General features: G+C 39.0%; 1 protein-coding gene across 2 annotated transcripts in view; it reads left to right on the forward strand.

The window, feature by feature from the left end:
• The window catches only part of frem2a (FRAS1 related extracellular matrix 2a), a 67,220-nt gene extending 51,389 nt beyond the window's left edge, over positions 1–15,831 (forward strand). For both annotated transcript variants that reach the window (XM_058411072.1, XM_058411073.1), the window contains exons 15-24: positions 1,474–1,605; positions 3,412–3,743; positions 7,795–7,987; positions 8,385–8,489; positions 8,929–9,056; positions 9,269–9,403; positions 11,152–11,278; positions 13,419–13,606; positions 14,154–14,300; positions 14,446–15,831. In XM_058411072.1, coding sequence (XP_058267055.1) covers positions 1,474–1,605; positions 3,412–3,743; positions 7,795–7,987; positions 8,385–8,489; positions 8,929–9,056; positions 9,269–9,403; positions 11,152–11,278; positions 13,419–13,606; positions 14,154–14,300; positions 14,446–14,934 — 1,976 coding nt within the window. In that variant the 3' untranslated portion in view covers positions 14,935–15,831. The remainder of the gene's footprint in view (positions 1–1,473; positions 1,606–3,411; positions 3,744–7,794; positions 7,988–8,384; positions 8,490–8,928; positions 9,057–9,268; positions 9,404–11,151; positions 11,279–13,418; positions 13,607–14,153; positions 14,301–14,445) is intronic.
• The last annotated feature ends 1,385 nt before the right edge of the window (positions 15,832–17,216 follow it).

Below are 17,216 nucleotides of genomic sequence, written 5' to 3' on the forward strand. Positions count from 1 at the left end.
GCGTTGTGCTACTGCCACAGTGACTGACTGATTTGATACTGAACTGCATAAATGAGCAGGTGTACAGTAAGTTTAATTAGTACCATAACATATCAAACTCATCTGAAACAATTGGAAATTCACCAGCATTTGGACTCGATAGCTTCAGAGATTCGTGACCGCAGGACAAGATTAATAACCACTGATAGCCTTTAGAGTCGACAACATCCAGCACACAGTCTAGCAGCTGTTATGAGCAGTTTTAGACATACCTTTGTTTATCTGTCTTCAATACAGCATCTGGCATCTGTTTGCCAGTTTCAGCAAAAGAACCATCACAACAACATCTGAAAAACCACACAAAAGACCTGAAACTAGTCCAGAAACATGGGCATTAAAAAGGAAGTCATATTTCTCTCTTTTTTTCAGATTTTGTTTTGGGGAAATAAGTATTTCACTCACTTTTGTGATGTGTAGTCATTATACACACTTTCCTTCTCCCAGTCTTTGCAGTAGGTCTACAATAAAAAATGGTTCTGGCTACTTCATGATTTCACAACATTTAGAAAGGGGAACAAATCATAGAACAGCAGCTTATATTTGTCTAACAGTGACTTTCTTTAAAACCACTTGCCAGTCAAAAGTATGTGGAGCAAAGAAAACCAAACCATTGTTTGAACTTCACCAAGGATATTAAATCTACAGGCTGGTGTTTCAGGGACTCTGATCTGCAGGGGTGTCCAATCTTATCCACAAAGGGTCGGTGTGGGTGCAGGTTTTTGTTCCAATTAAGCAGAAGATATACCTGAGTCTATTGAAAGCCAAGGTCAGGTGGAATCAGGTTCCAAGTCAAGCTTCTGCTTGATTGGTATGAAAACCTGCGCCCATACCAGAACTTTGCGGATAAGATTGGACATTATGTGGATTGTTTGGTACCAGGATATTTCAGCCCAAAACATAGTTACCTCTGTCAAGTGGTAAGGACTGAACTCATGAACCCTTCTGAAAACCTTGAAGACCAAAATCCACATGCACACCCCTAACAATATACATTTATCCTGTGAATATAGTAAAACTAATAGGAATGTACACAGTTGAGAAACATAAATCTGGACCCACCAATGGGCATAAAGATTAATAGACAATGGGAAACTTTTTCTAGAAAGAGATTGTTCTCCTGTTTTTATTTTTATGTCTAATCTGTGCAAAAATAGGTTTAAATTGGATTATTTTTTAAAATTGAATCCCCATAGTTTATAAATTCATACAAGATTCACACAAATTACTCTAAGGTCTTCATGCACACCGTAACAACTGTACATTTGATTGACTGACAAATAATGTACAATTTAAGCAAATCAAGGTATAGTGATCTTTAGAATAATAGGATCTTGATGCTTTGAGTTCAGCTGATTACCACACAGCTGTAGGTTACCAAAAGGACTTCAGTATGACTTCACTGTGCTAATCACTTTGTTTGATATTCCTTCACAGGAATGTGTCACCCTCGTAAAGTGGGAACAGTAGGTGCTGAGCCTTTCTCTGCCAAGCTCCACTACACCGGCACCGAGGACCCAGAACATGCCAACCTCATCAAGCTTAGTGTCACATTGCCCCACACAGATGGTGAGCAGTTGTCTTGCTGATATTTTTGAAGAGAGCTTTGTTTGTCAAGCTGCACATCAGTTTGTTCTTTCACAGATCCCACAGGAATAGCCAGGTATTAATATTGGATTTGTGTTTCATAGCTTGGGAAGGTAAGCACGTATATAATCACAGTTCCGAGCAAACGCCTTTCCTCGTGTTGTTTTTTTAATGCTTATTTGGAGACATCCGAGAAATTCAGAGGCCGCATTATCATAATTAAGAAACATCAACACAACATCTGTTACTTTTTCGCACATTTCAAGGCTGTAATCTAGGCCACAGGAGAAACTGCACCTATAAATAGCGAGAATAATTCTACTTTATTACACCTCTCTACTTTACAGCTGTTCAGTACTTTATAATGCCATGGCAACCAGCAATGCTTGCGATTTGTATGGAAGTTCGGCAATGAAGTGACACGATAAATCTACCTGGTGAGAAAGATTTTAAGGGACTGTTAAAATAATATTCTCTGACAAAGCATTTTTCCAGACTATTGTTGAAACAACTGAGCTATACGGGAGCTATGCAGGAAAAATTAAACTGAAGCTTTGTTTTCAGTCCTGGGGATCCAGTGCACTGCATTTTATGTAATATCCCTGTTCTAATGCTTATGATTTGACTCATCAGAAATTATCAAGCCCACATGGGCCAAATAAAGTGTGTTTGTGTAACTCTGAGATGGCCTTCAACGCTGGAGGAGATAGAACAACTAGATTTTATGTTGTAAGGCATTGGATTCATTATTGGATGTAGGAATGTTGTCTTTATTAAGAAATTTTCATGCAGCATAATTAAGGTCCATAGCAGGGGTCCAAACACAGAGAGGCTGGGTAATCAAAAGCAAATTCATACTCAAAAGGAACTAAGAAAATTAGGGAACTGCTCACACACATGGAAATAAAATGTAAAGCACAATGTTCAAGAACAGCACAGTTATATCTCAAAAATAACAGGGAACACTTGGCGTGAACAGCGAATACACTCTGGGAGGAATGGTGGTCCACACACACACACAGTGGGGACCATGGCACCATGAAGGGTCCAGTGTGCAGGATGTTTGAAATAAGGATAAATAAACTAGTTAGTGAAACAAAACTAATGAGGGTGGAACAGAGATGGAGCAGGTGAGCAAAACAAGGATTAGAAGGAAGTCAGGAAGCCAAGGAGTATTAATAGATGCAAGTCTGCTTGACTTCACATACTTTTAATATATTATTATATTAGTATGTTTGGTTTGTAGTGTGCATAATATATGGTAACATCTGTATAAGAGCTTCAGTTAATGTTCATCAAACATCCAAATGAAATAAAAATCTCTGTGTGGGGTTGTTAGTGGCAGATGGGCTGATTTGAGTATTTCAGAAACTGCTGATCTCCTGGGATTTACAGTTTAAACAGAATGGTGCTAAAACAAAAAAAAAAAACCTGTAAGCGGTCTCCAGGATGTTTCTTGTTTTTTGCACCATCCTCTGTAAATCCTAGAGGGGTGAGAGAGAGGGAGAGGTAGCTAGGCAGTTTATAGCCCTTATCGTACCAACATCTATGGCAAGAACAAAGTCACAGAGATGACACATTACTGATGTTTGATCAACTGAAGATACACTTGACCTATGCACTGCTCTGCTGTCACATGTGTGGCTGATTAAATAATGAATTTGAAGTTGTACAGTTGTTCCTAATAAATTGCATTTGATTGTTCATGCTGTGTATTTATCAGACAGGATGAAAATAATGTTGACCAAATTGCATATGTTAATGTTGGATGTTTTCCCTCGGAATTAGGCATGCTCCCGGTGCTCTCTACCCGCGCTCTTTCTAACTTCGAGCTGACCCTGAGTCCTGATGGCAGCCGTGTAGGGAACCACCGCTGCTCCAACCTGCTGGACTTTGACGAGGTTTCCACACGTCACGGCTTCCTCACAAAGGCCACTAAGAGGGTGGAACAAGTAGGAGAGAGCGCTCCTTACCAATACAACTCTACCATGAGAGGCCTGAACACGCTGCGATTCTACAGGAACCTTAACCTGGATGCCTGTCTGTGGGAGTTTGTGAGCTATTATGACATGTCTGAGCTGCTCACAGACTGCGGAGGGAGCATCGGGACTGATGGACAGGTCAGCATGTTTACTTTTAGGTCTAAAACAATAAAGTCTCAATTAAGATAATTCGCCAGTTGCTCTAAAGCAACAGTGATTTTCCAAAAAATGGGAATAATGACTGGTAATCAATATCTATAAACATTTCTGTATGCATAAGATTTAAAACCATTATTCACATAGTCCACAATTCTTCCAGCACTGGAAACTGACATTGAGTGACTATTTTCTAAATGTAAACTGTAAGGAACTCTTGGTTTATAATCTGTTTAATATCGAGCTGCTGGGAGCAGAACTAAGCAAGAGATTTTTATCTGCTGTTATTGTTGCACAAATCCATTTATACACAGCTCTTAAACAGGACAATCAGGCTTCCATTATCTCACATTTTCAGCTGGTAAATTGCTGGTATTTTTTCCCACGTAGACTAAATCTTGCTGCTTGATGCTGAGCTCAGTTCATAAAATCCTGCCTTGCCTTTAACACCAAAGTATGCCAAGCTAATTATGTGCATTAATCCACATGATGAATCACTGTGAAGGGTGACTTTATGCCGATGATGTCTCTGATGATGAAGAATATCATGTTTTCACTCTCAGCAAGTCTTTGGCTAGTATTTTGGGTATGTGCTGTTGTGATTTGTCACATGTTATTTTGCCACTTGTTATTTGAGTCTGATTAGCAACCCTTTCACAAGGGTTTAAGTGTGTTAGCATTAATGTTCACAGTGTTTTTCTTTTCCAACTGTTTTCCCATTCTTTTCTGAGTTTAAAAAGATTGTCCATACAGTATCCTTGGTTTGCATCATGCAGCAGGTGGCAGATTTCAGAAGAGTGGCATCCAGGTGCTTTTACATAAATAATATCTGAACCAATTGGAGCTTCTTGCATTTAAATTAACACATCAGACAAAAAGTTCTTATGCAAGATAGAATAATAGGGAGTAGAGATTTTTCTTTCTTTTTTTGGACAAGTGAAGAAAAAAGGAAAAAATAAAACCTTTGGTGACTGGTAAGTCAACGAATGAAAGCATGAATGAAAAACTAATAGTTCAGATATGCAATCTGCATGTACCAGGTGCAGGGGCTAGTGATATGTCCACTCTATCAGTCACAGAGTTAATAACACTTTCATTAAATGACAGATATATCCATGGTGCAATCTGTTCCCTTTTCTCAATTCCCTGGAAAAAAAAATTCATTCCGTCATTTTATTCAGGGCTTATAATTCCAGGTTCCAGTGCAAGAAAAGACATTCTTGTAGCCAAGCAACTGCCTTGCTGCTATTGTAAGACTCAGTTTTGTGTCCCACTGCCCTTTTTCAAGTGCTCACTTAAGCATCCTTATTGCGTCTTCATAGCGGTATAGAGTGCTGCGTAGCCTTATCTTTGTCAAAGCTTATACATATGTACATTCATGTAAGTGCATATGAATAATAACAAAATATATATATATAATCATGTTGGATATCTATACTGATATTGACTGGGTAATGTGTTAAAAAAAGAACGAAAAATGATCAACCTACAGAGGGCTGAATTCAAAGACACCCTGAAAATCAAAGTGAAAAAATGATGCAGCAGGCTAATCCATTTTGCTGAAATTTCATTGCAGCAACTCAAAAAGGTACTTAGTAGTTTGTATGGCCTCCATGTGCTTGTATGCATGCCTGACAGCGTTGGGGCATGCTCCTAATGAGACGACGGATGCTGTCCTGGGGTATTTCATCCCAGATATGGACCAGGGCATCACTGACCTCCTGGACAGTCTGACTTGCAACCTGGCAGCATTGGATGGACCGAAACATGTCCCAAAGGTGTTCTATTGGATTTAGGTTAGGGTGGGGGTCATTCAATATATCAATTTCTTCATCCTCCAGGTACTGCCTGCATACTCTTGCCACATGAGGCTGGGCATTGTCATGCACCAGGAGGAACCCAGGACCAACTGCACCAGCGTAGGGTCTGACAATAAGTCCAAGGATTTCATCCCGATACCTAATGGCAGTCAGGGTGCCATTGTCTAGTCTTTAGAGTTCTGTGTGTCCCTCCAGTGTATATGCCTTCCCAGACCATCACTGACCCACCACCAAACCGGTCATGCTGAACGATGTTATAGGCAGCATAATGTTCTCCATGGCTTCTCCAGACCCTTTCATGTTTGTCACATGTGCTCAGGTGTAACCTGCTCTCATCTGTGAAAAGCACAGGTTGCCAGTGGCGGACCTGCCAATTCTAGTGTTCAATGGCAAATGCTAATTGAGCTCCATGGTGCCAGGCAGTGAGCACAGGGCCCACTAGAGGATGTTGGGCCCTCAGGCCACCATCATTAAGTTTCTGATTGTTTGGTCAGAGACATTCACACCAGTGGCCTGCTGGAGGTCATTTTTAGGGCTTTGGCAATGCTCATCCTGTTCCTCCTTGCACAAAGGAGCAGATGCCCAGTCCTGCTGATGGGTTAAGGACCTTCACCAGTCCAGTCCAGCTCTCCTAGAGTAACTGCCTGTCTCCAGAAATCTCCTCCAAAGCAAACCTTCTGGCAATGGCACATATTGACATGCCATCCTGGAGGAGTTGGACTGCCTGTGCAACCTCTGTAGGGTCCAGGTATTGCCTCATGCTACCAGTAGTGACACTGACCCTAGCCAAATGCAAAACTAGTGAAAAACAGTCAAAAAAAAAAAAAGATTAGGGAACAAAATGTCAGTGGCCTCCACCTGTAAAACCATTCCTATTTTAGGGGTCATCTCATTGTTGCCCATCTAGTGCACATGTTGTTAATTTCATTAACACCAAAGCAGCTGAAACTGATTAACAACCCCCTCTGCTACTTAACTGACCAGATCAATATCCCAGGAGTTTAACTGACTTGATGCTATACTCTGATTAAAAAGTGTTCCTTTGATTTTTTTTTGAGCAGTGCATGTATCTCAACATCTATATATGAATAAGGATAAGGTTAAGGTTGCCAGATATGGATAAGGTTCAGGTTGCCAGATACAGTAAATGTTAGTTCTTGTTTATTAATTGATATAAATCTTTTGTATCTAATGCCATCTGTCAGCCATTGAAAAATGCTATATATATATCCAGTGCAAGTCTACTCATAATATAATTCTGTTAGAAAGCATAGTGTTCTGTGCCGTGTTACCTGAATTAGTGCGTTATGTTAGTGCCATGATCATGTTCTCTTGCACTGGGAAGTGCAGACGTATTTCATGGAGATTTTCCTTCCTTTTTTGAGTAATTCTACGCTTGCAGGTGTTGGGGCCATCCTCATTAGCATCAGGCCCGATTTTCACTGCATGGTCCTTTGATTATAATTGGCTATGTAAATGAGAAAAAATGTTTCTTCCAATCAAGCCTAGATTATGTCTTGAGGCAGAAGTCTTTTTTTCTGACAACACAGAGGCTGTGAATCACATTTTTTTTCATTGGTAAGACTTGGAAGGTGGCAAAATGCTGATTACTAGAGCACTCTAGTGGAGGATTAGTGTTGTTTTGAGTTTATCTCAGTGTTGTCTTAAAAAAAAAAAAGTCACTAAAGGGACCGTAGGCATTTTATTTGTTTTTTTTTTGTTTTTGTTTTTTTTGTAGTATTGCTTAGATAGATTTGTTGCCATACATTAATCTTTAATTCATAACTAATCAGGAATTCATTGTTACAGAATGTAACGTATGATCCTTTCAAAATCATTTAGTTCATGAGTATGGGTATGAGTGTTTAAATATGAGAATTCCTCCCAAAGGTTTCTCCATCCATTGTCGTGGACATGACAAAAAAAATTGAATAAAAACATGACTTGGTACAAATCTTTTTTTAAGACTCGTGTGTACACTGGATAAAAGTAAATATCAAGTGGTAAAAAGATTTGCTTAGTGGATAAAACCTCTGACGGAATTAATCTGTGGTATATGATGAAGACATAAATCTGTGTTCTATACACTCATTCCAGGATTGCGACCGTCTTCAATGTAAAGTTTATGTTCTGTTTTAATATCGTTTTAACAAAGGTCTCTGTTCTTTAAGCTATGGTGTTGATTTCAGATCCCTGCTGTTTCCGTTTGGTAGGTGCTAAATCTGGTGCAGTCCTATGTGACCCTGCGTGTCCCCCTCCATGTGTCCTACGTGTTTCACTCACCTGTGGGCTCCAGCGGCTGGCAGCACTTTGACCTACAGTCTGAACTGAGGCTTACTTTTGTTTACGACACTGCCATCTTGTGGAAGGATGGCATCGGCAGCCCTCCTCAAGCCGAACTACAAGGCAAGTCTAGATGGAGGTGTATGTGTATATATATATATATATATATGATAAATAATAATATAAAGTAAAAAACGTTTTTCTGTAGTAATGTTTTTTTTCGGTGTTTCTTATTATTTCCTTTTTACAAATGTTTAAGCTTGTTAGATACATTGCTACCATCTCATAGTTTACATTATTAATCATATGAATGAGCTGAAAATGGAAATATTTACAGAAATGATGGCGGGGTGGCTCCGTGGCCAGGTTTCTGTGCTATAGACAAGATTTTATTTTATTTTATTTTTTGTTGTGAATTATTGATTTTTTTGAAGAGGGGTTAAAAGGAATTTAAGTGGATCTGGACTAAACTTCATGCTACATGGATTTGGTGCTCATGTGATGTACTGTGTTTATGTAGGAGCTCTTTACCCAGCCAGTATGAGGATTAATGATCTGGGCCGTCTGGTGGTCAACTTCCGCACAGAGGCTCACTTCCGCGGACTGTTTGTGGCCTCGCACCGTGGTGAGATGATTTTTTCTTTGGCAAATTAATAACAGTTGTATAATAAACTTTCAGTTATCACGATTAGGTCCAAAAAATCTAACATACAGACAAATTAACCAAGTGAAGAAATAGTTTTACTTCATTATTTAACTCTCATGAAGTCATTATGGCATTTATTTATTAATTTTCTCAAAGTGGAACAAAGCTAAAATTTCTTCTCATCATGAATCTTGGCCAGAATGTGTCAGATGAACACAGAAAATGATGGCCATTGCTAACGAATAAACAGAACAAGAGTTTATTGTTGTCTGCTATTATCAGCTAGTCTAAGAGTGTCTGTGTAAGAGTCTTAATTAGTCTCTTCGTAAGTACTTGTAGCTGCTTGTATCTTTTGTGTCCCACTTCAAAGCTCATCTCTGCCCAAGGCTGTGGTTTTATCTTTGGTTCTTTCATCTAGCATCTCCGTTGACCTCAATGGTCATGAGTACAGCCCACCCGGGGTTGACCTTTAACCTTTCCTTGGTCAGAATGGAACCCACTTACAACCAGCCAGTGCAGCAGTGGACTTTCACTTCAGACTTTGCTGTGAGTGTCGACTAATGACTAGTTTTTATCACTGCTTAACTTTATAATTCAACATCTTATCATTTCACTCAGTAAGACCCTCTTTACAGAATGTTTCAAGCATAGCAAAGGACTCTTTAAACATAATCCCAGACTGAATAATCTATATCAAATATTATTCTGTAATTTAATAATCTATTTTTCTGTCTGTTTTTGGATTATGTGTCACAAAGGTGCGTGATTACTCTGGTAGCTACACCGTGAAGCTAATCCCCTGCACCACAGCTCTAAACATCGAGTACTCTGTTCCTGCAGTGTGTGACCCCAGAGAGCCGGTCACATTTGACCTGGAGATCAGATTTCAGCAGGTAAAAAACAAGAAATGCACTGCATGGCCATAATTTGCAAACTCACAACCACTACACACGCATCCTATTCCAGATTTAGTCCCTCTTGGCTGTTATAATAATGTCCTCTCTTCTGGGAAGGCTTTTCTGTATATTTAGGATCATGGCTGTGGGGATTTATCCATTCAGCCACAAGAGCATTAGTGATCTGACTCTGATGTCAGGTCAAAAAGGGTGCAGTTAGTTGTTTAGTTCATCCCAAAGCTGCTCAGTGGGGTTGCGGTCAGCAACATTGGTCTCGCCTTGTGCAAAGGAGCATTGCTATGCTAAAATGTGTTTGTGCCTCATAGTTCCACTGAAGCAAAATCTTAATCATGCAGTATACAGACTTTTTATACAACAGTTTGGGGAAGACTCACATTTGGGTGTGATGTCGTGTGTCCACAAACTTTTGTATATATAGTATATAATGTATATTATTGCTGATCAGCTTCACTTAATTTTGCTATTTAGGTAAAAATACTTTTTTAAAGAAATGAAACAGTACTTACACTGAACAGACGTACATTATGAGCAGTGCCAGGTAAAGTTTATAACACTGATGATCTCTTCATCATGGCACCTGTTAGTGGGTGGGATATATTAGGCAGCAAGTGAACATGTTGTCCTCAAAGTTGATGTGTTAGAAGCAGGAAAAATGGACAAGTGTAAGGATTTGAGCGAGTTTGACAAGTTGACCAAATTGTGATGGCTAGACCACTGGATCAGAGCATCTCCAAAACTGCAGCTCTTGTGGGGTGTTCCCGGTCTGCAGTGGTCAGTATCTATCAAAAGTGGTTCAAGGAAGGAACAGTGGTGAACCGGCAACAGGGTCATGGGTGTGTATTGATGCACGTGGGGAGCGAAGGCTGGCCCGTGTGGTCCGATCCAAGAGACAAGCTACTGTTGCTCAAATTGCTGAAGAACTTAATGCTGGTTCTGATAGAAAGGTGTCAGAATACACAGTGCATGACGAGTCAGGGCTGTTTTGGCAGCAAAAGGGGGACCAACACAATATTAGGCAGGTGGTCATAATGTTATGCCTGTTCGGTGTATATCATTTTAGACGCAAATGTGTTGGGCACAATTTCCTCTAAAGATTTTTTTATTGTATTTATTTAGTGTACGATATCTTGTTTACAGGTCATTAAATCTGAAAGTAGCAAGGTGACACAATATAAAAATGGAGAGCTGTGGTGATGTTGGTACCTGTGATTCCATTTTAATTGAACCTTACATGGATCCCAAGGTATATGAAGTGATGTGTGTGCATTGAAAGAGATGGTCTGGGCCAGTGAGAATTTCAGTGCAAGTACTGAACAGAAACACAGGGAAAGTTCCTGTTTCTTTATCATATTTTGCTTTTAGTTTTATTTGTTTTTTAGGAGCTGGCTAAAATATCTGTGATGCCGTACATTTTGTTCACATGGTAACACACACAGTCCCATGTTAACTGCCAATACTGACTCCAGTGAGACTATTACTGTTCTCTTGCTGATATCTTTTCTTGCAACCTCTACATTCCGTAAATATCTGCTTGTTTTATAATTCATGTACATTAAATACTTTGAATTTTATTTGATAATTTCTGATGTCAGCTTGTTAAACATTCATTGTTGAAATTACACTACATTTGTTTTCTTAATTGATTACTGTTTTTTTTTACATTCTGCGTGTTTATGTAAAGTGCAATTTTAATTATAATTATTCATGCTTTTTGCTATCTGTAGGTAAGTGATCCTGTTGCTGTGGAGTTCAGTCTGAATACACAGATGTTCCTGCTGTCAAAGAGATCTGTGTGGCTCTCTGATGGATCTATGGGCTTTGGACAGGAGAGTGATGCAGCATTCTCAGAGGGTATGTCCACAGGAGCATACACACTCACAACATACCTATTTTTAGAACGTTTCCAGATGCTTATTCATGGATGATTAACTTAACACACATACAGTATGGCTGATTATACAGGCCCTCTTAAAGCATAGGAACAGCAAGACCAATACTTTTGTTTTTGCTATAAGCTGAAGATCAAACGAGGAGTATGAGACAATAGAACAGAATTTCATCTTTCATTATCTATTGTTTACATCTAGATGTGTCGAAAATATTGGAACCTGTGACCGGCAGGAGTTTCTTGTTCCTCAGATGTGCCCTGTCAGACTGATCATTTAACCAGTTTATATTTTTGAATGTCTGCTCTTGATTTGAGCCCCGTATTTCACCAGTGAGGACTGCATTTGTTGAAAAGGATAAACCAGCAGGAGAACTGTCTATGGGAGAAAAACAAGCCGTTTTATCAATCTGGACCATTGCACATGCCTTAAGCATAGCCAGTACAACAGTTTGGAATTTCTTAAAAACAGAAAAAGACTACTGGTATACTAACAACCAGACACTGAACAGGTGGGCAAAGGAAATCCACAGCAGGTGATGAGAGAAACATTGTGAGAGCTGTGAGGAAAAACAACCTACACAAGGCAGGGCTGAAGGTATCACAATCTTTCATTTTGGAAAAATTAGAGGCCATACCACAAGATGCAAACTACTCATGAGCAGTAAGAATCAGACGGCCATATTGGAATTCACAAAAAAGTTCAGAGATGAGCCACAAAAGTTCTGGAGATTAACCTCTACCAAAGTGAGAGGAAAGAAAAGATCTGCTCATGATCTAAAACACATAAGCATGGTGGAGGTAGCATCATGGCTTGGGCTTGCATGATTATTAAAGCAGCAGAAGTTTACAGAAACATTATGCTTTCCAGTTTACAGAGAAATACATCCAGTCTAATTGTGAGGAACTTCATCATGCAGCAAAACAATGATCCAAAACACAACACTGTCGAGGGAGTTGATTAAAGCAGTATTTCATCTCCTGAAGAAGAGACCTACGAGAGAGTAGCCCTTCAAAACAACTAAAAAGAAGCTGCAGTACAAGCCTGGAAAAGCATCCCAAAAAAATATAACAGTTTGATGATGATCGTGGGTTACCAACATGATGGTTATTGCAAGCAAGTTAATACACTTTAAGGCTATCTGTTATTTTTACCCACTTAAGAATTGTGTGGTCTGTGTTCAATGGTGCCGTGTTCTAAGTTGATTAATATATCTAGAGGTAAATATCTGGAAATGAAAGCTGAAATTTTGGTTTTGATTTTGATGATGAAATAATAAGAATGTCTTTAGTGGTTAACAAAAAAAACTGAATTGGCCTTGGTATTTCAGTGCTGTTGGAGGGTCTGTGTGTACACATTTAACATGAAATGAACATGTCTCTAAGCGGACTGCAGTAACGCCATCTGCAGTTCATGAACTACATCACTGTAGAAATTCTGTCTCATTTACGTTGGTAACCCAATTTTCTTTTTCCCTAAAAAATTGTTTTCAGCAAAATCATACTCATAAAAGATTTTAAAGATTCTTTCATCCTTCCTTCATCAAACCCTCTCACAAGACTGACCCAGTATTAAACAGCACATCCAGTACTTTCAGATGATTCTCTGTAGTCAGTAAGACCAAGGATCCCGCCTCTTGGAACCCGAGATCACACAGAATTTCTCATCAACAAACATGGCTTCAGATCAAAACAATCCCTGTGCATAACAGTTCAGCTGGAATTTTCAGTGCAGGATGATGGTTTGTAAATATTGATTAAATCTGTGTGAAACCTGTGGTGTGTAACTTCATTTAATCATAATTGTCAGTAGCTCAAAATGTATTCCTCAAACGTTTATTAGGAAAGGCCAGTTATTACATAAAGATTTTACAAAGATTGTCACCAATCCTTTATTTTACTGATTTAGGTACTGATATTATCCTTCTGATAAATTACTTCATGGATACTTGTGCTTCTGTTAGACAATTTGCTGGCCTGTAATAATGAATCCAAAGCTAATATACAGCACCTTTACTGTCATCACACACACACAAAGCAAAACACAAACCACTGCATTTCTAGCTAATTTAATTTACAGGAACTGACCCAAGTTTCCCCTTGCAGGTGATACCATCTACGGGCGAGTGATGGTGGATCCAGTGCAGAACCTGGGGGATTCATTTCACTGTAACATTGAGAAAGTTTATTTGTGCACTGGAGCAGATGGATATGTGCCCAAGTACAACCCCACCAAGTTAGAGTTTGGTTGCTTGGCAGATTCTCCTTCGCTGCTCTACAGATTCAAAATAATTGTATGTATTTAAAGCAGCTTGAATTGTTTTGTATTTATTAATTATTTTTTGCATTTCACTGTTCATCATAATTTTTAGTGATAAATTCATAAATGTAATGTATTTAATACAGATTTTATACACGTTTTAATTCTTAGTACGTACCTACATGTGTGTATCTCAATTTTTTTTTTTAATACTTTGTGACACAAATCTATGGCATGTACAATGGAAAAATGTTCGCCCTTTCTTTGGGAGATTGTCAATTTAAATCCTTAGGAGAGATGGCATGTACTCTTTTCCCTGTCAATCAGAGCAACATTAACCAACTGGGTCTCTGAGCTCAGATATGTGGGTTTCTGCCAGTGTATTACACTGCCATGTGACCCAACATGAGCAGTAGTTCTAAAGGTGACGGCGGAAGCACATGCCTTCATCCTCTCTGGTTGGTAGCTGTAGTGTGGTAGAGGAGAGCTGGATGGTGCTTGGGAATTGGCAGATTAGAGATGAAATTGGTGATATCAGAAAAGGGTTTCGAATTTCTGTAACTCATCGTCTTTGTTTACAGGACAAAGCACAGCCGGAGACTCAGGCACTGCATTTTGGTGACATGATCTTCAATGCTGTACTGGCAGTAGACGACCCATCAGCCCTCTCTCTAGTGAAACAGCCTGGCTCAGATGGGTTCAGACTGGACTCAGCTCCCTTATTCCAGGTCTCCGCTATGATCACTAATTAGACTATAGCAACATTTATTAGAAAATTTGCTTTGTGTTATTTAAAAAAAAAAAAAAAAAAGCATATACATGATGATCAAAATATCATTAATTCCAGCTATAATCTCCTCGTCTCTTTGGCAGGTGGCAGCAGGCCGTGAATGGTACATCCACACCATTTACACTGTGCGTTCCAGAGACAATGCAAACCGTGGCATTGGGAAAAGAAGCGTGGAATACCATTCCTTCACGGCGCACAACACTCGTGCCAAGCGATCTAACCAGGATGTGCCTGCTATAGCTGAAATGATCAGTGCTGAGCACAATCGAGGCACCAACATCATGCACATCACTCTGGAACGTCAGAAGGCAGTGCAGGCTGGTGAGGTTTCTGCTGAAGGCCTGGTACAGAATGAAATGGCCAAACGTGGCAGTGAGGAAGAGGCAGGGATAGCAGCCGGAACCTCTGTTGGGCTGCTGCTCTTTGGCCTCATTGCAGTCGTGCTTTTTCTAATGCTGCGGTCACAGAGGAGACCAGAAAAGGAGGTGAGAAAGAGATCACAGATGAAGAGACTCAAGCAGCCAGTTACATTGAGGAGTGGTTTTGAAGGCAGCAACGGCTCTGAAGTCTGAGGTGTGATGGCTGCAGAGGTCAGTCCTGATAATTGTTTGCCATCCTGGACGAGTCACAATGCTCTGTTTTTGCAATTTAACAAGTGCCTCAGAAAGCTTCAGTCCTATGGAAGGCCTGCCAAATCCAGCTGTATCTTACACATCTGGCTGTTTGGTTTCAATTAACTGTGATCAAGTATGAGAATCAGCCACAACTGCGTGCTCAGAAGATGCACTAATTGATGTGGTTTTTAAGATTTATATCCTGACTTAAAAGGACCAAGGATTACAGTGTAGTTTGCATTTATATTACACATGTTAAATATTGGCAAATTGTATTCATTTTTGGGGATATGTAATGGGGTGACTTATTTAGAATAACACAAAACAGACACACTAAGGATAAACCTAATAGATTATTGGCTTTGACACAAGGGAATAAAAAGAAATCGAAATGGATAGGGAAGAAAAAAGTCATGGGATCAAATCAGATCACCAAAACTGTATGGCTATTTATATTAAGTTTCCATTTACAGATTTTATGGTCAATAATCAGTCACAAAATACACTTGAAACTGTGGTTAGATTATGTGAAAGAAACTGCTGATTGTGCACAAATATCAAACTGTAATAAACACTAAATGCCTGCTGTGAGTTGTTTACATAGCTTGGTGTAATGAGCCATATACATTTATGTTTACATGAAGTGTACCATGTTTTTATGTCTCTTTTTCTGACCTCAGTGTTCATGATCATTACTTGTTATGTATTTTGTGCACATACAACTGAACTTGGAGTGCTAGTACTGTATGTATTAAACATCTGATTAATTGTCCAGTGTTAATCCAGGTTTATTTATTTCCTGCTTTGTATTCCTACATACAACAGGGTCAAATGTAATAAACGATTCATACTATAATAAACAGAGTATTCATAACTTTACATTATGATGCAGAAGTCATTAATGAGGTTTGTATGTATTCATATATATATACATATATGAATATATATGATGTGTTAGAAGTTTAATAAGGACCAAATTGTGATGGCTAGATGACTGGATTAGAGCATCTCCAAAACTGCAGCTCTTGTGGGGTGTTCCCAGTCTGCAGGAAGGAACAGTGGTGAACCGGAGACAGGGTCATGGGCAGCCAAGGCTCACTGATGCACATGGAGAGCGAAGGCTGCCCTGTGTGATCCGATCCAACAGACAAGCTGCAAAGCTACAGTTGCTTAAATTGCAGAAGAAGCTAATGCTGGTTCTGATAGAAAGGTGTCAGAATACACAGTGCATGACAGGTCAGGGCTGATTTGGCAGCAAAAGAGGGACCAACGAATTAGGCAGGTGGTTATAATGTTATGCCAGATAGATAGATAGATAGATAGATAGATAGATAGATAGATAGATAGATAGATAGATAGATAGATAGATAGATAGATATGCAAAGTAAAGCTTTACCACTTGCTCCTATGACTCTTATTTTTAGATATTTAATATAATCATGTCTGCAATATTAATAGTGGTGGTGTTTCATTAAACAAGTGGAAACGGGGCTTTGACACTAAATAAACTAATGCTTATAGATGTTTCTTAAGGAAATGTGCATCTTACCTGGGAAGATAGTAAGTGGAATCACGGAAAAAGAATATCATTATTTGTATAATGATAAGAAAAAGAAAAAGCAATTGTTCAACAGAAATTGTAATCATATGCATGTAGATGACTATAAATTACAGACAATAACATTTCCATGCATTGTTTACTGGCTGGTTCCAGCTCCATCTAGCTATTACCCACAAATGACACCGCTCCAAGACTGTACTATAACTGACAACAAGCAACAAATTGTACAGTATGTTCTGAATTGATATAGACTAGTCAAAACATCCTACCAGAACAGTATCACTTTTTGAATCAATCCATTAAAAAAAGGCTTTAATTAATCAATTCTTCAAATCATTACACACACAAAAAAAATACATGCACTGATTAAGTGTTATTGTGAAGTGCCGTGCCTTCTCAACACACTGTTTAAAGCTCTAAGACCCTTTGATTAAGGCAACACTCCTACAGTAAATACTAAATAATTTATTAAATATGGTTACATGCAGCATGAGAAACAACAGAAGATCAAAGTCCTCTTCAGTAACAGACAAAAGTCAGCCTTCAAGCCCTATTATATATTATAATTCCATTAAAACTCACACTTTGTTGTCATTTTTGTGCAGTTTAGTAACTGGAGCTGGACTGAAATCCTAAAGTACAGTTTCAGAAAACTTACTGTACTGTACATGAGTTTCAT

Source organism: Hemibagrus wyckioides, linkage group LG16 (assembly GCF_019097595.1).
Source record: "Hemibagrus wyckioides isolate EC202008001 linkage group LG16, SWU_Hwy_1.0, whole genome shotgun sequence".
NCBI classification, from domain to species: domain Eukaryota; kingdom Metazoa; phylum Chordata; class Actinopteri; order Siluriformes; family Bagridae; genus Hemibagrus; species Hemibagrus wyckioides.